The 25455-nt window shown below is 39.2% G+C and overlaps 1 protein-coding gene across 1 annotated transcript in view; it reads left to right on the plus strand.

The window, feature by feature from the left end:
• Positions 1-25455, plus strand: part of ERICH1 (glutamate-rich 1) — an 88140-nt gene that overhangs the window by 14486 nt on the left and 48199 nt on the right. Inside the window, exon 2 of the mRNA XM_009333263.1 lies at positions 15847-16038. Within this exon, the coding sequence (XP_009331538.1) occupies positions 15847-16038 (192 nt within the window). The remainder of the gene's footprint in view (positions 1-15846; positions 16039-25455) is intronic.

Below are 25455 nucleotides of genomic sequence, written 5' to 3' on the forward strand. Positions count from 1 at the left end.
GGAAGGGCCCCGGTCGGGGCGGCAGGTGTGCGGGGTGAGCAGAGGGCCGGCCGGCCGGCAGCAGCGCGGCCTCACGGTCTGGGCCCTTCTCGGAGCTCCGGTCCCGCACCCCTCTGGCTCGGAGGCGCCAGGGGGAGTTCCTGCTGTGTATTCCTGACTGCGGGCTAGGAGGGGGGAGTAAATAAAATTACTGCTTCGATCACAAAGTATTTTAAGACGAACACCGTTTTTCTCAGTGTGCGTATGCACGTGTACTCGTTAGTGACCACACAGTTTGGCTTATTTAAAGCAAGCTAGCACAATTCTGAAATAACCATGGTACGGTACTTGCAAAGAAAAAAAAAAAAGCCTTCCCCTGTCCAAGCATAACTTCAGTACATTTGGTTTGCCTTTATGTTTTTCAAGACATGGCCTTGCGCAGGAAGAATGCAATAATAAAAATACAGGTGTTCTTTAAGTGATATCTTGTTCTTAAGAGGGATTGAGTTAGGGCTGAGCTGTAAGAGAGCTGAGTGCTTGCCTACTGTAGTGACTTTGTAGCTGGCTCTTGAGTTTTCAAACAGTTCCAGCATCCTGAAACTGGAATCCTTCCTGTGAAGATAACAACATGAGAGTGAGACTGAACAGCAAGGGTTAGTGTTTAAGCTATTTGCTGGCTGACTGCAACTAGTGATAGTTTTGAAGGAAGAATAAAAACAGATTAGTAATATCTTTGTTTTGGAAGCAGCTTCATTGTGAGAAATGGAGAAGGCTGATGGAGTAACTGTTTTGCTTCTAGTGTGACTTCCTTGAGGAAAGGCAGAGAATTACAAATTGATGTCTTTTGGGGGGAAGTTAGAGAGTTGGGAAGAGTGAGTTCATTCACTTGTAAATAAATGTGTGTCTCTAGAGCTGAGAGTGGGGGAAACAAATTCCAAAGCACTCAAATTGTTTAAAACCAAAGGTCAAATAAAGAACCATGTGTTTCTGTAGGGTGGAAGAGAAAGCTAAAATGATTGTGCTGAGTGTCTGTCTTAAGTGATTTCTAAGTTTACACAGTAAAGTTTTCTTCAGCCACTCTAATGAGTGATTGGGAAGAAAATACAGCGAGGAATAAAAGGATGATGGAAAGCCACGTGGTCACCTGGGATGAAATAACAAAATTGGAAGAGTTTACAAGCTCATCTGATCAACCTCTGCAGCTGATAGCATTTATGGAAACTGTTGACTTTGTATCGTGTAAAACTATATACATTTTGAAAAAGACAAGTGTCTCAAAAAAGAGCTGAAAAAGAAGGTTTAGATGCTTCTCTTTAAGGTTGGTTTTGCTCCTGTGTACAGGAGTAGGTTGAAGATGCTGAAGATAGACTTTTGCCTGTATTACAAGTGAACACTGGAGTTTTTTGTTTTGTATTGAACTGGGCCATAATACAGAATAAAGGGGATGGTCAACAGCTTGTAGGTCATGGGTCTAATTGTCAACGACGAGAATCTAAATAGCTGAAAGACAGTAAGGCAGCAGTGCAGGTAAGTGAAATGCACTTCACTTTGCCAGGAAAGGGTTGGGCAGATGTAAGTGAGTGCAAATTTTTTTGAGTTTTGTGCGTCTTTTTGTTTTTCAGTTGCTCATGTACTAATGATTCGTAACAGGGCTAGAGGTACTAGCAGCAGTTGTCATTATATGTATTACTGACAGGATGATTATCCTCTCTGGAACAGCTGGATTCATAATTCATAGCCGTTAAACATCACCAACTGCATCTTTAAAGCTGTAGTCATCTTTCTTGAAAGTTTGTGCAGCCCCGAGGTAACACTGTCGTAGAGGGTTACAGAGTGGCATTCCAGCTGCTGAAGGGTAGAGTTAAGATATTGGTGTAGGTGTAGTATACATTAACAACCTTAACTGCTTATAAGAAGTGACACAAAAGTTAGTATGCCGTACAAAGGATGATCTAGTGGTACTGCAGGAGACTTTGTATTTGAGAGATTAAACTGAAAATCAAATGCAGCCAATTGATAGTGATCAGTAACAACGGTAACAAAAGACTTTAAACAGTGAGAGTATTCTATCGAGGAGTGCTATTTTCATCTCTATGTGATGAGTCAAATGACTTGGGCTTGGGGCAGGAAGCTCATACTTGTAATAGGGATTGAAATGAGATTGCAGTTCCTTCGTTTTAGGGTTTTGTTGGTTTGTTGGGGTTTTTTTAAAATGGCCATATTGGATATTAAACAGCTTAATTCTTGCAGAAAAAACACCATTTTTTTTCCTTTTTCTAACTGTTTAAGAACAACCTTGCTTCTTAAACATCTTGATTTATTTTTTTATTTTTGTTTTTTAAACTCAACATAATTTTTGGAAAATACTTTGAGGGTTTTTCTGTGAAAAGAAGGATAAAACTAATTTTTTAGGGTGGATGTCTCTTCTTTCGTCAATATACATTTATCAGTAATTAGAAATGGAGTTTGATGCCTGATACTATTTTCTTTTGCTCTGGGAGAGGTATCTTGCTCCCCCCCACCCCCAAGCAATTAACAGTGCATGTTGCTTTCGGTGACCAAAGATTTATTACAGCTTACCAAGGTCTAAATTTTATTTGGATTGTAGTTGAATAAATCAGAAATACCTGTTTTCTGTGATTAAATGTAGAAATTGCACTAAAGCAAGTGTAATTGATTCTGCCATTAAAACCTTTGGGGGGGGGGGCGGGGGCAAAACTTAGGCCTTTTTTTGTTGCTGACTTCAACCTTGTGCCTGGATGAGAAATCTAGCCAAGGAGAAAGGCCAACTTGGTAATGAAAGAAGAGGCAGAAATGATAGATCCAATGGCTTTGTATTTAGAAAGTCTGTGAGGATAACTCGTGCTTACAGATAGCTGAATATGTAGAGCCTGACATAATGTGGTCTTTGGGGTTCTGTGTTTTGTGTGGGTGGTTCTTTTTTTTTCCTGGGGGGGGGAGTGGTTTCTTTTAAGAAATTATACTTTGCAGCAATTCTTACCTACTTTGCAGTGAGATAGGATGGTCCACAAGAGATAGATAGGACTCTGTTTAAACATATTTTTAGGAACAGGCGTATGTATTTGTGTTATTTAGTAAAAGTGGTAAGTGGGGAAGGAGGTGATGTGTGCCATTTTGGTGTGTTGGTTTGGGGTTATTTTACCTCTTTAAACAATCAGTGTGTGATGCCTTTTGCTCAACCCTAGTTTTGAGCTTGTTATTGGTAAATTTCTGTAATCTATGGGCTATCTTGGAGCAATCCATAAAAACTTAAGATTGCGTCGTGGTTTAACCCTAGCTGGCAACTAAGCCCCACACAGCCGCTTGCTTGCCCCCCCCCGTGGGATGGGGGAGAGAATCGGCAGAGTAAAAGTGAGAAAACTTGTGGGTTGAGATAAGAACAGTTTAATAATTGAAATATAATAATAATAATAATAATAATGATAATAGAATATACAAAGCAAGTGATGCACAATGGAATTGCTCACCACCCACCGACCGATGCCCAGCCAGTCCCCGAGCAGCGGCCCCCCCGGCCAGCTTTATTCCCCCCTTCCTCCTTCTTCCCCCAGCTTTATATGCTGAGCATGATGTCACATGGTATGGAATATCCCTTTGGCCAGTTGGGGTCAGCTGTCCTGGCTGTGCCCCCTCCCAACTCCTTGTGCCCCCCCAGCCTACTTGCTGGTGGGGTGGGGTGGTGTGAGAAGCAGAAAAGGCCTTGACTCCGTGTAAGCACTGCTCAGCAGTAACTAAAACATCCCTGTGTTATCAACACTGTTTCCAGCACAAATCCAAAACACAGCACTATACCAGCTACTATGAAGAAAATTAACTCTATCCCAGCCAAAACCAGCACAGAGTGTTATTTCCAGTAGGCACTATGTGGTTTCTTATGTTTTCAGTTGTCTTTAGTTCAAAAGGTTGAAAACTGTTCTTTAGAAGTTTGCATTTCTATTAAGACCTGCCTAATGGCTTAAATTAAAACTCCCTTTATGACTAGAAAGAAAAGAAAAATTCTCTCTCATTGAAACTTCCAGTTCTTTTTAATGATGGGATATTTGGTATGATACTGATTTCTGTTATATGTATATGTGGGGATGCTTGCAGAAATTGCTGGATATTGTGTTACAATCAAATATTGAAGTCACAGCGAAGTGTGATATATTTATTCCCTGAAGAAGGCTATGTAGACATTCAATTGTATTTTTATTTTATATAATATGAACTTATGAAGACTCCTTTTAAATAAAACCTAAATGATGGACGGTCTTGTTGAACTTTTGCCTGCCAGTTTCATGGTTTGTTTTGTAAATACTAGTATATTGAGCTTCATTTTAGTTTCATATGAGCAGAGTGAGCAAGCTGTCTCTTTAAAATTTCCAGATTTTTTTTCTCTTCAGTAATCTGAATTCTGAATGACTTTTTTTTTACTGTTTTCAGCTGTTCTTATGGCAGTGCTGTAGGCCATTACAGTACTGTCTGTGCGTTTGCCATGTTACCCCCGGCATCTACCGTAACATTTAACTTCAGCACACATGGGTGGTATAGTTTGATGTTCACTTCAAGCCATATGCTGTTTGCATCCAGATAAGAGTCCTCTAGGATGAAGTAAGGTTTAAACTTACTGAAATTTAGAAAGTGTACACCTGTGCTGGCAGGGGAGTGGTCTTGGTGATCAGTGATGTTATAAGAGCACAGCCTTTCCCTTCCTCCTCTGCCATCTCCCTCCCCCCCCCCCCCCCAAAAAAAAAAAAATCTGTCTCAGAAGAAACAGGAACAAAGTCTCTTACAGCTATGGTTTACAGTTGGCCCAATTTTGAGTAGCCAGAATTATCAGCAAAGTTGAGCTGCTTTGGTAAGGGTGGGTGAGATCTCTTTAGATGTTTTGAGTGAGGTCTGTTTGATTGTGCCAGGTAAGATCAAGATAATGGTGCAGTATGAGAAATGTATTGTGAAAGATGCTTAGAAAAATGGGTATCGTGCACAAACTGAAATAATGGTGAAGATGCCCTGTTTTCCCAAGACTGTAGTAGGGAGTACACATCTTACAAGGCTTCACTATGAGGCAGACAGGATTCTTATGGACACCTGGAACAAAATCCTGATGTTCTCATTGTGTTGGTTATGTAGCTTCTTATCATCTGTGTCATGTCAAGTTTATTAGATGTCTAGGAGCTTGCGGTTGCAATTAAGGTGGCCTACTGAGAGACCTTTAAAGCCTTTGTTGAGATGGGATGGCACAATCTATTAGTCAGATTGTTATTGAACTACACAGTCATGCAGAATTTGCTGACAGATGTAACACCAGTCTTACTGATTTGAAACTGCAGTGTGACACAGAGATTGTCCTTCGTTTCGTCTAAGCTTAGACGAAAAAACAAATGTCTGCTTTTTGTAGTGAATAACTTACTGTTTCGTATCTGCAATTGCTATGAACTGTGTTGGCCTGGATGCACACAGGTCAATCTGGTAAATCACTCTCCCATTGTGACTCCCTCCTTAATTTAGGTGAATACATAAATGAGGGGTATGTAATCACTATATTCTTTACTTTCCTTCCTTTCTACCCTACTGACATGTGCTATATACTCAAATAAATTGCTCTCGTTCAAAAGTTGCCTCAAAGATAGCAGAATGGTATATTGCTGAGTTTTGGATAACAAAGTGGCTTTCCATATATTATAAAAAATAGTGCTAGGTGAAAAGATAAATGGAGCCACTTTTTATGGACTACTATATTAGGCACAAAACTGGAGGTTTTTTACACTGTGTAGTTCTTGAACTATAATAAAGAATAAGACAGGAGTAAAATCTAGGCAATTAGCATCTGATTTTGATGTCTGATGGGACATAGAACACGAATAGATGCTGTTTCAGTGAGAGTAATGTCAGAGGTCTTGAGATAAACCTCAATATCATGAAGTTAGTATTACATGCTAGACTTAAAACGGCAGCATCTGAGCTTTTTGTGCAGCTCCCCGTGATGTTTTGGTTAACAACCGTACTGAGATGCAGACAGCTGGTACCTAGTAGTTCAAGCACAGAATTCATGTGACCTTGAATACAAGTAAATCTTCCTGTTATTTGATTCCCAAACAGTACATGTGGGTTCTCCTTTTTCCCACTAAACATGTAATAATAGCTTTAGCAGTTAAGAGTAAAATGGCCTATGTTATATGGAATGTCAATGAGATCAATTGTAAAACTGGGAAAGAGGACCATTCCCACCTTACATATAGACATTCTGCCAAAAACTACAATTTTTCCCTTTAAGCTGTCATTCAAGTTTTATGAGGCTAATTGAACTAAAAGATTGTGTAAGGAGCTAGTCAAGTTAAAAATAATTAGTTTGTGATATCAGCATTTCACCATGGTGTTCCTACTCGGTCTTAATTCCAGAGTTTTGCAGTTTCAAAAAAATTAAAACGAAGCAATCCACCCTCCTTGTCATCTGATGACCCAGATGATAATACCTTGGGGGGAAATGGGGTGAACAGCCTTTGTTCAAAAAAGTGCTTTCTTTGCGAAGGCAGATAGTTAAAAGTAAGGTATATGAGGCTGAGAGACTACGCCTTCTGGACCAAAAGACTCTTCTTCAGAATCAAGGTTTCTAACCTGTAGGGAGGTCTTCATAGGAAACAAACTACTGTGTAATATAGGATACTGATATACTAATATAGGATTACTCTGTAATATAGGATACTGAGTACATCTTGGAGACCCAGTGGCTGGTCAGCAGAATTGGTGTCTTGTATACGCTAGGTCTCTGGAGGGGGGTCTAATGTGTAAACGGAGTATGACGCCTTGCGTGTGTCTACTATTAGGCATCATAACTGCAAACTGAATTTTGCCCTTAGTGTCTGAAATACAAACTAGGTGCCTTTGTCTTTTTGAGACTTATGGAGCCATGACCCAAGAATCACTGTATGTTAGGCCAAAGAAATACACAGTGAAGACCTTTATTCATCAGTTTGGCCAGTTGAGCAACTCCTTCAGAAAGAACCCAGAAGACCTAGAACATGAAACTCCATCCTGTATGGTTAAAGGGCAAGTAAGCTTTGTGGGGAATGGTTTAAGGGAATGGATAGTAGCTCCTAGCCAGAAGTTATCATCAGCCTTCCACCTGCTAGCTGGTAAGAATGGCAGTCTGACTAACATTTTCTGTAAGTATCGGTCTCTTAAAATGCTTTTACACCCTGTTGTTTTGGGTCCTAATGAAATCCAGGTATCTCTTTTTCAAGTGGTCCCCTTGAGCGTCTCCCATCAAGAGTTGACTGTCCAGCCATGATTAGAGAAGAGGAGATTATCCAGGCAATGGGGTTGTTATACCCAACTAGGCAAGGCCCTAAGCAATCTGCTCTAATTGATCCTGCTCTGAGCATTAGGATTAGAGTAGATGATGTCTGGAGGTCCCTTCCAACCTTAATGTTTCTTTGATTTTTATGACCATTCTGTAAAGTAACTGTCCTGTCATGGCCTTTGTAGGAGATGTGATACATAATAAAAGAGACTTCAATGATTTACATCCTTTTGAATATCTGAGAGTAATTCTGCACTAACAGGGATGAACTGAACATTTTAATGAAGCCTTGTCCATATGTTCTGCATGTGGATTATCATTCTGTGTGCTCTTTCCATCCTCTTCTGTTCTGCTGTACTATCTTTTCTTCTCCTTTAGCAGAAATAGCATGTTAACACATCTTACATATGGGATGGTTTCAGAAGAAATTCCTGACTCTTCCCTTTTTGGGAAACTCTTCTGTTTGTAGGAGAGAGAGACCAAGTAGGGCAACTTGCAAGCTTCACTGAGTTCTAATGTGTTCAGCGCTCTTGATGCCACTTATTTTATTCTTGCTGCCCAAGTTGCATTTGAGTAGGCAGAAGGCAACCAGTTGAGAAATGTGGTGGGGGTGCTTACAGTATGTATGGCAAGTAGCCAGAAGTACATGGCAAGCATTCTCCACAGAAATGTTTTTGAGGAAACTGTTGTCTCCTACACTTATCTGGACAGGAACACTTCTGATGTTGTTCAGAACTTTATTTGTTTAGTTATTCAGCATGCTTTTGTTACAGTCTCTAGTCTTAACTGAGTTGTAAGTCATGCTGTCAACCCCAGGAGAACCTTTATAAATCTGCAGTGCTATTCCAGTGTTGGCACATGTGTGTATGTGGGTAATCTGCTTATGTACATAAGAAACTTAAAGTGGTGTCAATTTAATACACAGATGCCAAACAATGCGTTTATTTGAAGGAGGCTTTTTACTCGTCTCGCAAAATTGTGGCAGAAAGATCCTGGATGTTCACAATTTGTATCACTAGCCAGCATGTGTTCTGCACTCTATTTCTTGGAGTTACGCTTTGCTTTGTTTATGTAATGTCAAACTGTAGAGACTTGGTGCTTTTTCAGTTTTCTGATGTATTTGTACTTCGCTATTTCCATACATGAGTTGTCAAGAATTAGCCATGCAACTAGTTTGGTACCTATGCCAACTTGGTCTCATTCCTGAAAATAGTGGCTCCTTTTCGTCACTGAAGAATTCCTGGAAAGGTATGTCTTTTGGTGTTGCTTTAGCTCATTGGACAGTAGGAACATTCAGTGCTTTCAATTACAGGATGGGTATTTTGATAGTGTTGCATATTTTCAGCTGGAAAGTGAATTTGTTGCACTTTTGAAATCTAAATAGGAAACTTACGCAGAAGGCAAGACTAGAGTATGTAAGCTTTTCACATTTGTAGGTCTATTAGAATTGAAGTTTTCTACTGAAAACTTGCAGGCAGTTGGACTAGATGATCGTTGTAGGTCCCTTCCAACTCAAATATTGTAACTGCAGAAATACACCAACTTCTGTCTTCATCTTGTGTTTACAGCTGTCTACATCTCAGACACACCACCACAGTGTTTTTTGAAGCTATAGAAGTACACAGAAGCCACGTACTTCACTGTGAAATGGCACAGGCTCTTAATAATGCTGTGAGGAAAGTTCCTATGTTTAAATATAATTATATTTTGAATGAAAGTGCAGTGGCTCTACAGATCAAAAGCTTCCACTGTTGGCTTTTTAAACTGTGTTATTTGCCACTACTATAAGCCAAATTACACTTCCTTTTCTTTGAGTGGAAAACTTGATGTCAGTGGGATTTCTGTGAGGAAGCTGAGCAAAATCGCATCCTAATGCTCTAAATTAGTTGTATATATGCATTTTTATGTACTGCCCTTAAATGTGACTGTGCCTTAGGTACTGCTGAAGTAGTAAGCAAAGTTCAGCATCTTGGTTACTGCACTAAGATGTTAGGTGGTTTCTACCCCTTTAAAAAAGCAACAGCCATGCAGTGGATATAACTAGTAACTTACTCTTTCTTTATGAATGTCTGTCTTGTACACCATTCGTGTACCTAATGAAAGGCAACTTATCTTGTATTGTTTGACATGTGATGACTCCTTTTTGCTAGCTTTAACTTCAGAGACCTGTTTTAGACCTCTTGTTGGTCTAAATTTCTCATACAGTGGTTTAAATCTATGATACATATAATAAATCCAGAATGTTTTGTGTAATAGATCCACCATTATGTTAGAAAAACTCTTCCACCGTTATGTTAGGAAAACTTTTCTTTCCCTGGTGACCTTCGTAATAACTAAGATAAACTTCGTCTACTTCCTTTTAACAAATAAAAGGATCCAGTATGATCATGTACTGATCCAGTGTGATCTCTGGCTTAGTTTGCGTACATGTCAGTAACCAAATGTAAGGAACCCTGGAGTGATCTATGAAGAATATAGTATTAAACACAGTCTTCAGTGCAATTGATTCTAGTCCTTTCTGTTTGCAGTCAGCCCTGTAGTGTTTATAGCAGTTAGACCTCAATCTAAGAGACTTCTCTAACTACAGTTTTATTTTCTCCTGTTAGTTTACTAGAAGAATGTTGCAATACTTCTAGACGCTCATCAGTGTGTTGATTGGCAATTCTGATCCATCATTGGTCTCTAATATTTTTGTGGCATGATCTAATGCAATCTTATCCTTGAGCTACATAACACTTCTCACTACTTGCTTAAATTCTTTTGGCGTTTGTTTGCTTATGCTAGACATCCCAAGCTCTCCTTCTTCTATGTCTTGTTGGTTATTGTAAAAACTCTTCTCTGTGTCTGCTCAGGTTTGAGTTCAGCTGGTTTGTACACAGCAGACTTAAGGCTGTACAAGGTTTTCGGTGAGATCTCTCGAGTTATATATCAATGTAGTTCATTTTCCTGTCTCAGATTAAAAAATACTTGGCCCAATAGGGTCTTGGATCACATTGTCGTTGTATGTGACCTCCATCACAGTAGTGGCTTAATCTCTCTCATGATTGATTAAACACACAAGTTTTCATCTGTAGTCACCTCCAGTTTAGTAATCTCCCTTTAGGAATGTTTGCTTGTCCCCCTAAGTGTGGAGCTGCCCCACCCCCGGGGGAGAAAAAACTCTGTAAGGTTTCATTTCTCTCTTTAATCTTTACAACCTTGTTAACAGAGGCAATGTCAGTGTAGCCTGGTCTTCCCCTACAGCAAAAGAGTGAAGACTCTCAAACCTTTAGGATTTGGGCCAGGTATTTCTGTTAATGTTATTACTGTGCAGTACCTCCTTTTGGCCATGTGCCTGGCTCTAACATTGTGAAGTTTCCTTTGTATAATCTAGAACTGTGTTCAATCTATTCCACAAAACTAGTGTGGCATGCACAGCTCTTGCCCCCACCACCATGTGTGCACACACAGGCTGATGTCTGGCAAATCCAGGTAGATTCAGAACACAGTCACCTTTAGTTGATGATTATAAAAAGTCTAATGCTTTTCTCACCTTCACTCACCTTCAGTGTCTTGTTTTCAACACTACACATCCCACAGCAAAAAGAATCTATCCATTGTAGTATTAAAATCCTGTCAGATTCCTGGAGGTGAAAGGACACACAAAATGTGGCAAGCACTTCTTCACAGTTCTATTTGCGCTTGGGCTGTTGGACTGTTTGAACTCTGGAGACATCACCAATGGAAAAATCTTTCCACACACTACTCGGAACTAAAAGGGCAACTAAGTCTGCTATGATAACACAGAACTCCAACATATGGTGGACCCTGGGCCATGCTCATCTAACCTAGAGGCTTAGAGCTTCCTCCAGTTGTCACTGTGTGACCAGGTGTTCAGAACTATGTCTTCCTTCAGTAAGGTATAGCTATGGGGAGGTTTTTTTTCACATTGCAGAATACATTCCCTATAGAACTCGGAAAGCATCTTTAGTCTTCAGTAGGTTGGGAGTGATGAGCTATCCATTATACCTCAGAGAAATAAAGCCATGATAAGCTACAGTGGTAGTTTTCAAAGACTTACCGTGGATTGGGTGAACTGAAGTCTTCCTTTCATTAATTCTTGCCTGGTCTATGCCCTGTAAAACTTCTTGGATTACTATCTGCTGTCTCAGACTTTGTAGGGAAGTAAGGACAGTTGAAAGCAATGCAGAGCTAATGCTAACAAACATTTTATGTTGTTTTCAGCTGCATCCACATCACTGCCATTCCTGGCCCCTAAACCTCTTAGCTTATCTGGTTTCCTCTCTCATTTCCAATTTCTCATCTGTTAGTTCCAGACACTGCTTTGTTCTAAGAGGAGAGATATATTTGCAGTAGTCTGTACAAAAAGGCTTCCCTTTTTTTCCTTGTAATTGGCTTCTTATTGCTGTTCACATTTCTTTCCTGTTCGATTACAGGCTCGGTTCCAGAGATAATTCCCCTCAAACTGTTCTTTCTCTTCCAGACTGGAACACCAGGTTTTGTAATATGTGAATACAATTTTCAAGAATGTTCTCAAAAACATACCCGGTAGGATATATTAAATTCACTCCCTTGTACCTTGTGCATTAATGCTGTATGTAAATGTGGCAATTTTCATTGGTTCTGACTCCAAATAGCGTATCCCTCATCTTTCTATGGTGTCCCTTGTCTTTTCTTGAGGTCTTCTTAAAAACACATCTCAAAATTGTATATACTTGTTTAGAGACATCAGCCTGCTTTGAAAAGTGGAAAAGTGTTCCCAGATTGGTCTATTGAAAGACCACATCAATCTGTACAGCTCCTCCATCAGTTATGTTGACTGGAAAACAACAGCAACAAATAACCATATGTACTTGGCTATGTTATGGGTATGGTGAGAGCCAGTCTTATTCCATTTTGGAACTCAGACAGGTTAGATATATCACTGGTGGTAGATATTTTTCCTTGAATTTTCTTTATTGCTAATATCCTGTTAAGAGGTTATTTTTAAGGGTTTGAGCAGTTCTTACCAGATGGACTGATCTCTGGTGCTGCATACTGCCAAATACATCAGGTTAAGGAGAGTTTTGAATAGGGGAGAAAAGCTGCTCTGTAGCATCAGGCAAGACCAACCTCCTGTGGTTAAGCCAATGCTCATGGATATCACAGGATATCTTTTTTTAAGTAATTGCAGCAATAAAACCCTGAGGAAAGAGCATCCTCTGTCATCTGAAAAATGTTGTGGTAGCTCAGCTCTGAGACTCTAACTACAAAGCAGAGTGCTTCTTTGGAGCATGTAAAGCTGCTGAGTATGGCAGGATAGATATTCCTCAGAGCGTAATTTCCTTGTTCATTGGTACGCAGGACAAACTTGTTTGTGCTTTTTTTTAAGTTTTTTTTCAGGCTAGAATATACTTAAGATTCCAAATAGCTCAGACTAAATTTGTCAGTTTTTTTCAGCTGCTCACTAGTGATACCACCTTCTTCATTCTCCCAAGGAAGGTGTACTGCTGGGATACATTGCTTCCTGCTGTCTTCAGAAGGCTTGAAATACATCAGGTTCCAAACAGGGACGTAGTCATGCCTCGGTGTCACTGCTGCTCATTTCCATTCTGTTGTGGTTATTGGGAATTACTAGTTGTCTTAAGAGATGACTTGGCAGTGCTGAGATGCACTGACACAGGTGTGAAAGCTTTGCAGGCAATGAACTCCCCCCACTCTGCACCCAGCTGCTTCTTCCTGTGTCTGCTGAAAACTCCAGCGTGTAAGATTGGATGCTGCTTTGGTGTTGGCAGCTAAACCACATCTTTGCTGAAGTAAATCTATAGCTGCTACTGATCTAGATATTTCTTTCTAAGCAAGAGAGACTTTTGTGAAAGAATACTTTCCTCAGTATTCACACCCTCCCAAGGCAGGCATTGTTTCAGCTTGCTTTCTCAAGCATAGGTATTAGAGATGGGGAGAGCCCCATGTGAATGCGAAGGAATGAATGTATCAGAACTGGTCTCATATTGCTTTCTGAAGCAATGCTAATGTGCATATGAGTATAATCCCTATATGTTAAAAAGGAAAGAAAAAGTGAAGTAATTTTTTTTTTTGTGGGGCTAACTGAACAGATGACTAGAGAAATCAGATTTCAAGATGGGGAGTGTAAAATCGACTGTAGCTATGAGGAGGCTGGCTCTCCTCAGCAGATTTGGAGAAAATGTATTTCCATATATAGATTCATCAGTATCTCAATGAAGAATAGCTTCCTCGATACAAGTGCTTGAATGTTAGTTTTGTGTACTGGTTTTGGCTGTGCTAGAGTTAATCTTCTTCATAACAGCTCCTGTGGTGCCATGTTTTTTGGATTTTTGGTGAAAACAGTGTTGATAACACACCAATGTCTTGCTTATGGCTGAGCAGTGCTTACACAGAGTCAAGGCCTTCTCTTTCTCACACCACTGAGAAACTGGGAGGGGACACAGCCAGGACAGCTGACCCCAACTGGCCAAAGGGATATTCCATACCATGTGACGTCATGCTCAGCATATAAAGCTGGGGGAAGAAGGAGGAGGGGGGGGAATGTTCGGAGTGATGGCGTTTGTCTTCCGAAGTCACCATTACGCATGATGGAGCCCTGCTTTCCTGGAGATGGCTGAACACCTGCCTGCCCATGGGAAGCAGTGAATGAATTCCTTGTTTTGCTTTGCTTGCGTGCGTGGCTTCTGCTTTACTTATTAAACTGTCTTTATTTCAAGCCATGAGTTCTCTCGCTTTTAGCCTTCCGATTCTCTTTCTCATCTCACCCGGCGGGGGAGTGAGCGAGTGGCTGTGTGGTGTGTAGCTGCTGGCTGGGGTTAAATCATGACATTTAGTAACGGCTCTACTGGAGTTCATTAAAATGCTGCAGTGTTAGTAGCAGTACTCAGGGAAAGGATCCAGGATAAACCTCTTAGGTAACTTGCTTTAGTGTCAGAGATCTGCAAAGGGTAGTTAACTTTGTCTTACTACACTGCTTATTTCTGTCTACTTTCTCTAGTTGTCCCCTGAGGAGAGTAATTGTGGATTTTGTCTTTCTAGCTGTAGAATATCCTGGCAAGGGAACCTTATGAAAAGAAAATACACAGTCACTTGTTGATGTCTGTCTTTCTGGGAACGGTGGTCTTAACTTATAACTTGCAAAATGATTTGTGCTTACTTGATGGGGACATTGCTGGCAGCTTGTCACAGGTTTTTTTCATGTCACTGAATGATGGATAAGTGTAGAAAAACTAAAATTCGGGCTTCATAAGCAAAGCTTTCTGCACAAGAATCTCCTCAGGCTTGCATCTTGTCATAGGCCTTTCATAAGGTCACCGATTATTCAAGAGATTGGGCACAAGCAAAGAGTAAGTGATCGTGTATAAACTAGTAAGAGCTCAAAAAAAACCTAACAAGACATTCTCCCCCATAGTTAGTCATTTACATGACAATTGAAGCACACTGCCAAGGTACATGTGGAGATAAAGTTTGTCTGTCAAGGACTGGTCATTCAAGGATTTCCCAGCTCGATGAAGGTGATTTTTTTCAGTTGTGAAGGAAAGTAATTTATTGAAGAGTGTTATGTGATGATAGTATGTTCTTCTGTTAAGCTGCAGTAGGAGCCATTCTTCTTATAACAATGTAAGTCCTTTTCTCTTAGCAGAAATATTTTTTTAGGAATCTGCACCAGGTTGCTTGTATAGTGTCTATATACTGTATATTAAATTTAAAACTGGAGTTTAGATAGCAATGTGTTTTTCTCCAAATCTCTCTTTTCCCTCCTCCCCCCATCCCACAATACCTGCTTGACTGTGTAGAATCCCTGAAACTGGGGATGTTGTTTTGCAATAGATAAATTTCTTAGTATTACTTTATATTTTTATGTAATATGCAATTTCAAGTGATTGAAATATGCACGCATCCATATAAATATGATAGTTTTGTTGATGAGTAGATTATTTGCATATATTTCTTTTCCTTAATCAAATGATGCTTGCATTTGAGTAACTAGTAGCAGATTGCCAGTGTCGTCAGAAAGGGGCCCGTAAGAGGAAGAGGTGTGGAAGAATACTGCTAATTCTGTAGAAATAATTGGGTTACCATGTGTTTCTGCTACTGTCTACTTCTAGTTTTTCTATGTGATTAAATAGTTGTAGCTTAGTGATTTTAATGAGTGATTCAATTGCAGTGCCTCTGTGCCAGAAGAGACCTGCATTTTGAGCAGCCTTATAACACTTGTGTAGGAAGATACTTGTTTTAAAAGAAATATAAAAAATAATGTGTTTAGTCTGTAAATGTACTGTATTAACTTATTGCCAAAATGTAGTCAAACAGAAGATTTTAAATGTAACCTTGCTAGTGAATTCTGGGGTTTTAAAGCTGCTTTTCTGACTCAAGTTTAGGACTTTAATATATTATATTCAGCTTTACCTGTGAGAGGTAGGGACTACTGAAGACAGACTTGCATGGAATATGAGGGAAACTGTCTTGTATCAATTAGTTGTTGCAGTGTTTTAAAGGTATTTTAAGACTTTAAAAAAACATTTCTTTCTGTTTAAAAAAGTTTTCTTACCCCACAGTGTTCATAAGGAAAGTACTGAAACGACTCTATGCTGAAACTTCATCTTCTCTTGCGCATACTTCAAGTAGAGAAGAGGAGGCGGTTCTTGGAAATCTGGGCTCAAAATCCAAAGAAAAGAATTTGGATAATGTACAGACTTCATCAGCAGATGCTAGTACATCAACAGATACACCCTGCGAATCATTTCAAGGTGAGACCGCACAGTCCTTTTTCTGATAATATGCTTTTAAATATAGTAACTTTACTTGAGAACAGTATGGTATCTACTTTTTTCATCTATTGATACCAACAGACAAATTTGAATACAAGCGCTAGTGGTACTTAATACCTAGAACACTTGAGGTCAGTGCACAAGTCCTGTGAAAGCCAAGAAAATAGTCTTGGTGTATATCCATGAACGCAGTGTTTAACAGTATTTAATATGAAACTTCAGTGTAAGCTATAATTGTCTTCGGTGTAATGCCTGTTGAACAGTGAGAAAATGACTTACACTGGTACAACTCTGCTCAGCTGTTAGAGATGCACCTAAAGATTAGTGGGAATACATGATCCAGCACTTCCTCCTGCCCTCATGTTGCAACAGAAACGCCATGGGGAATGTAAACCCAACAGAAGGCAAATATCAATTCAGGCACTATCTTAGTACCCTGCTAAAGAGCATTATTTTGTGTGTGTTTGTGCAATGAAAGTGAATATTTTGACAGGTAAGTAAAAGACCTTTTTCAAATGGGTTGTTGAATGTGGATGCTATGCCGAAAGATGAAGGAGTTGCAAAATGAGGTAGCTGTGGGATTACTTGTGGGTAAAAGGCTCTGTGCATAAGTGTAGAAGAAGTGTGAATTGCTTTGTATTGTAGCTCATCTAAAACCAAATTTTGCCATAACTGAAAGAGGTTGTTAAACTGACTTGAAATAAAAAGGCATGTTTCCTGAGAGTATAAAAAGCTTTCTCTAGCGGAGGTGCTCAGCTAGACTTGTTACTCACAGACAAGGAAGAACTGATTGTGGATGCAGTCCAGGGCAGGAGACTAAAGTCCTGAAAGAAATGAGCAAAATGAGTAGTAGGATTAGAACCCTGTACAGAAGAACAGATGTTTGTCTTGTTTGGGGGTCTGCTTGGTAGGATCAAATGGAAGGCTGGTCTGAATTGCAAAGGAGCTCTGGAGAGCTGGTTGATCTTCAAGAATAACCTTCTCAAAGCACAAGAATGGCTCATTTTGACATGCAGAAAACTGAGCAAGTGTGGCAGGATGCCTGACTGAGCTCAGATGTGTCAGGGAGCAGCAAGGGGAAGGTGAGGGAAGGCTAGCTGGGACAAGGCAGGCACAGGAGCTGTCATCACTGTGGAAGCAGTCCCACAGTACCTGAAAAAGGAGAGCAGAGCATGTCTGGTAACAGTAACCAGGTTCAACCAACAGTTCGGTGACACAAGGCAGGTCTGAGGTCAAGCCAGTGTATAAAGTCTGTGAAGTCAGGGTGTGCATCAACTGGGGTATGTGCCCAGGCACAGGCATGGCTGCGGTCTAGCTGAGGCTTGGAGCTGCTTAAAAACCTCAGCTTAAAAGCAGCTCCTGAGTAATGTGAGGGGAGCCCCTGCTGAGGTGGCTTCTTACAGGTCTTTCATAAGTAGCTCTTTCTTCACAACAATCTGGCTTAACAGCTGTGTCATATCAGAGAGCTGCCCGTAAGTGCAGGCAGCTAAGCTCCTAAGGCAGAGCTCTGAGCCCTTACAACACAAAAAGGAAGTACAGAGGAGATGAAAGCAGGTACTAGCTATCCAAGAGAAATATAGAGATGTTGCCTGAGTGTGCTGGGATGGAGTTAGGAAGGCCAAAGCTCAGCTGGAGTTGAAACTCATGAGGGATGTGGGAAGAAACAAGAAGGGTGGGGGCAACAACTGGAAGGCTAAAGAAAATGTGGGCCCACTGCTCAATGGGCAAGGGACTAGCGATACAAGACAAGGAAAAGGCTGAGGTACTTAGTGCCTTTTTTGCCTGGTTTTTCTGGTAGGATTTGTCCTCAGGCCACCCAGGCCCCTGAGCGAAATGATAAAGTCTATGGGAGTGAAGCATTACCCACAGTAGATGATGATAAATGGGGAGTAGTTAAGCCAGTTGTGCAATTGCATGTCAGTAGGACAAGATGTTGTGCATCCAGGCATGCTGGCTGATGTCATTGTAAGGTTGGTTTCTATCCTCTTTGAGAAGTCATCACAATTGGGAGGTTCCTTGGTGACTGGAAAAGGCAATCATCGCACCCACTTTCAAGAAGGGCAAGAAGGAGGGTCTGGAGAACTGTGAACATGTTACGGAGTAAATCCTGGAAGCTCTTTCAAAGCATGTGAAGGACAAAAAGGGAATTGGGAACAGTAAATCTGGATTTACCAAAGGCAGGTTGTGCAACCCAATTGCCTTCTATGATGATGTGACTGGCTTGTAGATAGGCAGGTCACAGTGCATGTTCTTTAATTTATTTAGCAGGGCCTTCAACATAGTCTCCTGTAGTATTCTTATAGCCAAGAAGGTGAGATATCATCTGGGTAAGTGAATGGTCAGATAGACTGTCAGGGTCAAAGGATGGTAATCAGCAGTACAAAGTTTGATAGATGGCCGTGTGCTAGTGGTGTACCTTGGGGATTAACACTGGAGCGTGGAGTCCTGTGTCTGACATGGAATAACCAACAATACCGGCTGGGGGTAACCTGGCTGGAAGCAACTCCACGGAAAATGACCTAGGGGTTCTGGTGGATGCCCAGTTGAACATGAGTCAGCATTGCATCCTTGCCACAAAGGTGGCTGATGACATACTGTGCTGCATTAGCAGCGTAGCCAGCAGTTCGAAGGAAGTGATTGTTCTTTTTGAGACCACACTGGAGCAGCATTTGTGAGTCCACACTGGAAGTACTGTGACCAGTGGGGTCCTTAGTAAAAGAAAGGTAGTGACACAGTAGAGTGAGTCCAATGGAGGGAGGGCACCGTAACGGCCAGAGAGCCAGATGACATTATGTATAAGGAGAGACTGAGAGAATTGAGTTTAAGTCATAAGAAAAGAAGGTTAAGAGGAAATCTCATCACTTCAACTACCAAATGGGAAGGAGGAGTATAGAGAAGACTGAGCCGCGCGCTTTTTGGAGGTGCTCAGCAATGGGAGAAGGGGCAACAAACAAGTTGTGGCAAGAGTAATTCCAACTAGATGGGGGAGGGAATTCCACCTTGGAGATGATCAAACATTGGGAATGGGCTGTCCAGAGAGAGTTTTGGTATCTCCATCCTTGGAGGAGCTGAAAACTGAACAGTGTACTAGGAAACTTGATCTAAAATTTTAATGGGGTTTGGGCTAATGACCTCCAAAAGTCCTTTCCAACATAATTACTGTAGAAATCTGTGTTACTGGGAGTTTTGGGGGTTTTTTAATTAAAAAAAAAAAAAGCCGCCCCCCAATCTGTAACAAGGATAGCTAGTAACAGGTTGGCTACAGGGCTTTCTTATGTGTGTCTGTGGTAGAACTTGCTTTTGAAGGATTCTGTGGCTGTTGTCCTGAATTGCATCCCGTTACTGTGACAGAAGATCACCTGGAAATCTCAACTTGTTGCAGTTCCATTTGTTTGACACCCATTTTGTTTTTCGAGATCAGTACTTCTAGTACTTCTTTTGTGTAGTCAATAATGAGAGGCACATTTTCAAAAGGCTGAAAAAGCATTAAGCTTATTCTATAAAATGATACTTGATAGCATTGGGAAACAATTGTCCTTTTGAAATAGGTAACAGGCTGTTTATTGGCTCTATGATGATGATGTGCTAAATAAGCATGACTATGGAGTAATTTCTTAAGCTGAAAATGCCTTCATTTGTAGTGAGTCTATACCATTCCTTATAAATTAGGGCCTGCCCAAACTCCCACTGAAGTGGGAGGTGAGGGGGAGAATTTAGTTGACCTTGTGATGTATAACTCCTCTGATTGTTTATACCTGATTCCTAATACAATGTTCTTCAAGTTAATGAAACAAAAGCTTTTGATCCAGAATCCTAATACAGGTGAAATGTAGCTCATAGGAAAGGGAACATGGAGCAAAAAGAACAGTTCTGTATCTATGATTTTCACAGCAAAGCAACTAAGGCTGTTCTTGAAATTAACAGCAAACTAACTGAGCTTGTTTTCTGTTGGAGGAAGGCAAATGCTATGGTAGTACAGAAAGGGTTCTGCCTTGACTGATGTTCTACAAATGTGTACTTAAAAAAAAAAAAGCCTCGAAGAGGGTTGCAGTGATAAACTCATAGGAAAAAGAGAAATCAGTTACCCATCTGTGAAACCAAAAAATAACTTCACCATTCTTCTCTGATTGTGATTTCATTTAAATTTAAGGAGCTCTTGCATGAATAGTCACTTACATGTTGTGATTTTTATGGCATTGGACACTGAAAGTACATGTTTAGTGATAGGCTATTAGATTTGGAGCGATAATGTGTGGCCTTGGAAAAGGAAAAACAGTCATTGATTTTTTTATCATATACTATTTTAAGTAACTCTTCTTGTAGACCAAAGGTTATGGGCATGCCTACAAATCAGCTGATCATTTAAGTAGCAGTAATCTAAGATGAACAATAGAAAATGAGAGGGATTTTTTTTGTGTAGATACAAACTCCTTCCTAGTTTGGAAATGATTATTTCAGTCCTACAAAATCTACTAAAAAATTTAATTTAGTGTCAATAAGAAATCGAGGATTTCTTTAAAGAGAAGCTGGCTTAAAGTCTAAGTATTTTCTAACATTAAATAACAGCTTTTACTACAAAACTCATCACAATGTTCTACTTGCCTTTAACAGTTATTTTCAAATTGTGAAAATACCATTACCGATATGCACAACCTAACTCCCCCCTAGATTCTTATATTATTGGAATGCAGTTTGCAGCATTGCCTTAAATGTCTGCATCTTGAAGCATAACAGGGACTTATGCCCATAAAATTTTAAGATCATACTTTTATATCCTGTAAATATTTGCATTTATATGCCTCTTTTGAGATCAAGTTGAAGTTGAGATTCTTAAGTATATAGAAGATTAAGACCCATATTAATGACTGGTTCTCATTTAATTTTGGAAGATTAATAATTTAGTATCAGAAAGCGTTGTCCCGTAAAGCTCCTCACATAGTTCTGAAACTAAAGCTTACTATAAAACCCAGAATAACTGGAAATTGAAGGAAAATTAAGGGATGCTGTCCTTTGTGACTATAGAGTAATCTTCTGAATGGTATTTGCATTTTCTTTAGGAAGGTTGTAGTTCTGTTAGGGATGGAGAAAACATGTGGAGGTGCCACGCTTCTTCTGAACCCCAAAAAAGAAGGGTAGTTGCTTATATTTCATCTCTTGAAAAGAGAAATTTTTTAATTTTTTTTTAAGTGACTTAAAAAAACCCCAACAAAGCCAATGACCTGCCTGTGACCAAAATTTCCATTCAAGGGCATACTAAGACGTACCTTCCTTTGGGATTCTGGTTGTCCTAAATCAGATTTTTTTTTCCTTCTCCCCCATTCTACCAAAATACTCAGAAAATGGATGTAACCAAAATAGGGGTGCCCCCCTCCCCAGGACAATTAGATAAGGCTTTCTAAACATTTCTCCCGTTGAGGAACCTGATTCTTCCATTGCAAGAGCTATAGTTCTTAATTTCAGAAGATGTAAGAAAAGTTTCTTCTTGCTTCAACATAAAATTAAAGAGGATCTAGATAACCAGCTTTATTACCTTAAACCATTTAGAAGTTAGGCATACATGTAGTAAACCTGAGCCTTCTTGGCAGGCAAAGTATTAAAGAGAGCAAATGGAAAACTACAAATAAGAGGACTTAATTTCTTTTTCCCTAAGCTTGTGAATATGCTTCCAAATGCAGTATTATAAATGCTTAAAAACTTGCTGTACCGCAAAAAAAAAAGTGGCAAAAGACTGAGAAAGCATTTCTAAGCATGAATGACTTGCTTGGATATGGCCTTTGACTAAATTTTGTTCTGAGGATTGGTTTTGTTTGTTTCTGACCCTTATTAGGGCAGGATCTACTTGCAACAAGCACTAATTTAATGGAGAATGTTTCTCTTGAGGTCTGCAGTTCTGTGATTTCTTTACTTTTGTTGATACTTTAAAACCTCACTAATTATTTTTAATACCTTTATAGTATATAGTCAAAGTAGACATGCATGCTTCTGACTAGAAACTTGCTAACTGTAGAACTCTCTTTTAATGGCCTCCTTAGTCTCAGGCCTTTTTCTTAGTCAGAATTATAACCACTTTTTAACGGACTTGGGATTTACTGATAGCTGTTTAGCACCTTCCTTATAAAAAATTAGAATTTAAGAGTTGCTGAAGAAGGATAATTGTATACAAGCTAAATGTATCATATTCAATCTTTTTGTATAAAGCATGCTGTTCCACTTTTGGTTTTTGTGTTTTCCCTGATTCTGAAAAAGGAAATTGAAATGCAGAGAGCCTAGGCAGAGTGTTAGATAGGTTGTGGAGACAACCTATTTGATCATTTTTGTCTCCTTCGTTTATTTAAGAGGTAGTGAAGAAAAATACTAAGCTATTATTACTCCTAAGTTTTAGGTTTTTTTAAGAAAAGGAATCTATATTGTGCTATATAAATAGACAAAATGCAATTTACTCCATATTCATTAAATAAAAATGTGAATGTCTATCAACTGTGAAATATCCCAGTATTGTTATCCTGTATAAGGAATTCCTGTTGAAATTCAGTACAGCTGTGGGATTTTTTTTGTGTGTGTGTTCTCCTTACTTTTTCCATTGAAATTATTAATGCTGACAGTATACTTGTGTTTAAGAAATCATCGCTGGGACATCTGGACTGTGTCCTTACTCATCCTAATCCCATCTTCCTGCAGCCATTCTATTATAGAAAACTTAAATTTGTGACGGAAATGCCTAGAAGACAAAATTTGTCTAAAAAATATGCATGGGCAGCCCTGGCTTTTAGATGAAATTTATGAAGTGCATATGCTTGAGAAACTAAACTCTAGCAGTACCCAATGCAGTAAACAGTTTTAGAGACTTGTTAAACAATTCAGCTTCGTTTTAGTTAATTACTCTGAAGAGCTGTCTATTGTGAATAAGCTAAAGAGCAATGGAGATTATAATTATTATACAACGAAGTGTTGTCACACATTCTTATGTTCTTCTCTCAAGGGCTTAAAAATTCTCTTATTACATGCAATATTACAGTGGCATTATACTGTGAAAATGGGATAGATATAACCAGAAGTGAGTATTTGACTGAAGACACCAACCTCTGGTGACTACGGTAGAAATGGTGCCCAGCCAGATTTACAAGCTGGTAGCTATATGCTTGGGGGGAATATAGAGATGTGGGGTTTGGGGGAGGAGGTGGGGGTGGAACAAAACAAAAAAACAAAACACAAACAAAAAAAACTGTCTCTGTTTAGACTGAGTGGGCTGCATGTATAATATCTCTAACTTCTGTTGTGACAGAAACAGCCTTGTAGTTCAGTCTCCGGTTCCTGTAGCAATGCCTTTTTTTTTTTTTTTTTTTTGCTGCTGGTTAGCAAATTCTTTCCTTTTCCAGTGTTCTTATGTATATACATTCACTCATTCTTCTCCCCTCTCTCCTCTGTTCTTCATTTCAAACAGCTTAGCTGTCATAGAGAAATCTGCTGGCTTCGGTGACAACTGAAAGCAATTTAACAAGTAGCTTGTCTAATAGTATGTAGCGGTTGCCTAATTGGAGCAGAAAATGCCAGCTTTAGCTGTAAGTGTAAACAAGCTCTAAACCTAAATGTAGCTAGCTGCAGGAAAACTAATCTTGAGAAAGGAAGCAGAAAAAAGGGTTGTGTAAGAACTTGATAAAATGGACTTGTTTCAGCTAGAGAAGGGCTGATAGACAGTCCTGAGGTGAATCTAACTGTAGCATAGTAATTGTGTGTTAGTGTTCTCACTGTCCACCTTGTCTCCCTGTTTGAAATTATTTTTAATGTATTGATGACAAAACAGGTTGTGTGAAATGCCTCCCCTGCTCCTGTGTACACTGGGGAGTTCATTACTTTAAGCTGCCACTGTCAAAATCATAGTTATTCAGAGTCAAATTTCACGTTTTCTGCTGTTACGCATGCTTACTTCCTACTTGTCTTTCCTACCCACTGTACCCTCTAACCATTATTTGAGAAGAGGAAATGCTTATAATGTGAACTTGGTACTGAACTAAGTTCAGGGCAAATGATTTTCCATAATTTTTTGTGCTTCTGTGGTTGCAATATTTTTGTACACACAGGAATGGACTGTTACTGATGACTTCCAATTATGGAATAAAAAATGTGTGTGTTGGGGGTGGTGGTGTGTGTTTAGAACTTTAAACTTTGTTTACTTTTATTCTGATGAGCACATCTGTTTATTTCCTGGTCTAGTTTCAGGTAAGTCCCAGTAATGATATAATCACTTAATCAGTGAGGGTAATTAACTAATTGCAACTTAGGCATGGCCTTTTAGATTCAGTGTTGTTGCATTTATTTTAAAAAAATATATTGATTGACAAGGATGTATGTGGCTTTTGAAAAGTGTGTTGGACAAATAAGATCTGCAGCACTAAGAGAAATAATTGGGCTGAGTACTAACTTAACGTTTTTAAAATAGCTTTATTCTCCTGTTTATACGGTAGAATTCTTAGACATCTAATCAAAATATTGACTATAATCATATGCCAGGACATATATGAGACACTGAAGCTTTTAAGTTAAATAAATAACTAATAATAACAAATATTTAATAAATAAAAATAAGGGAATGTAGATGATTTAAAGCAGCATAGGTAAAAATTCTTCCTCAGACGATGAGTGAGAACAAGAGGAAGAAAGATTTCTACTTTTTTTTAATCTGTTTTTTTCTCTGTGACAAAGAATGTCTGCCACTTCTGATTTAATGAAACTGAGGATGAGTTATAATAAGTCCTGTCTCCAATAAAATGGGCTATAATACAGCCTTTCTAGGTGTCTAAAAAAAAAAAAAAATCTAAGAGTTAGTGTACGTGTGAGAGTTGGTGAGGGAAATAAATTTGAGCTCTCTTGTTCCTTGTTTTTTATGAATTTTCCATCCCAACTTTGAGCCTTGTGAAATGGGTATGTCTTTATTGACCTCAATTTCCTTCTGAAGTTTTGGTTTCCATCAAGTTGAAGGAAAAGACAATAATGAGGAAGTACTTCCGAACATTTTCGCAAGTTGTTTTTCTTTTAATGCTCTAGTCTTCTGAGCATCAAACCTCCTCTCTTCCCTCAAAACTTTACTGATGTAATGAGGTCTGTAAATTCCAAGTTTGACTATGTCACTTTCATAGATAACTTCTGCAATTATTCCACTGGAAATATTATCAGAAACAGGACAGTTTAAAAGCGTGTTTTAAACCAAACTTAGATGGTGATGTATTTTTTACTAACCACAAAAAAAAAATGCTTGTAAGGAATGAAAAGCAAGAGAAAACAGTGCCTTGTTTGGTTTTTTTCCTTTATATAGATATATAATGACCTATGGCATAGTTTAAAATAGGAAAAAAACCTTTGTATTTGTTTTTAGGTCATCTTACACCTGTTTCAGCTCTT

This window comes from Pygoscelis adeliae, unplaced genomic scaffold (assembly GCF_000699105.1).
Source record: "Pygoscelis adeliae isolate BGI_AS28 unplaced genomic scaffold, ASM69910v1 Scaffold57, whole genome shotgun sequence".
Taxonomy (NCBI): domain Eukaryota; kingdom Metazoa; phylum Chordata; class Aves; order Sphenisciformes; family Spheniscidae; genus Pygoscelis; species Pygoscelis adeliae.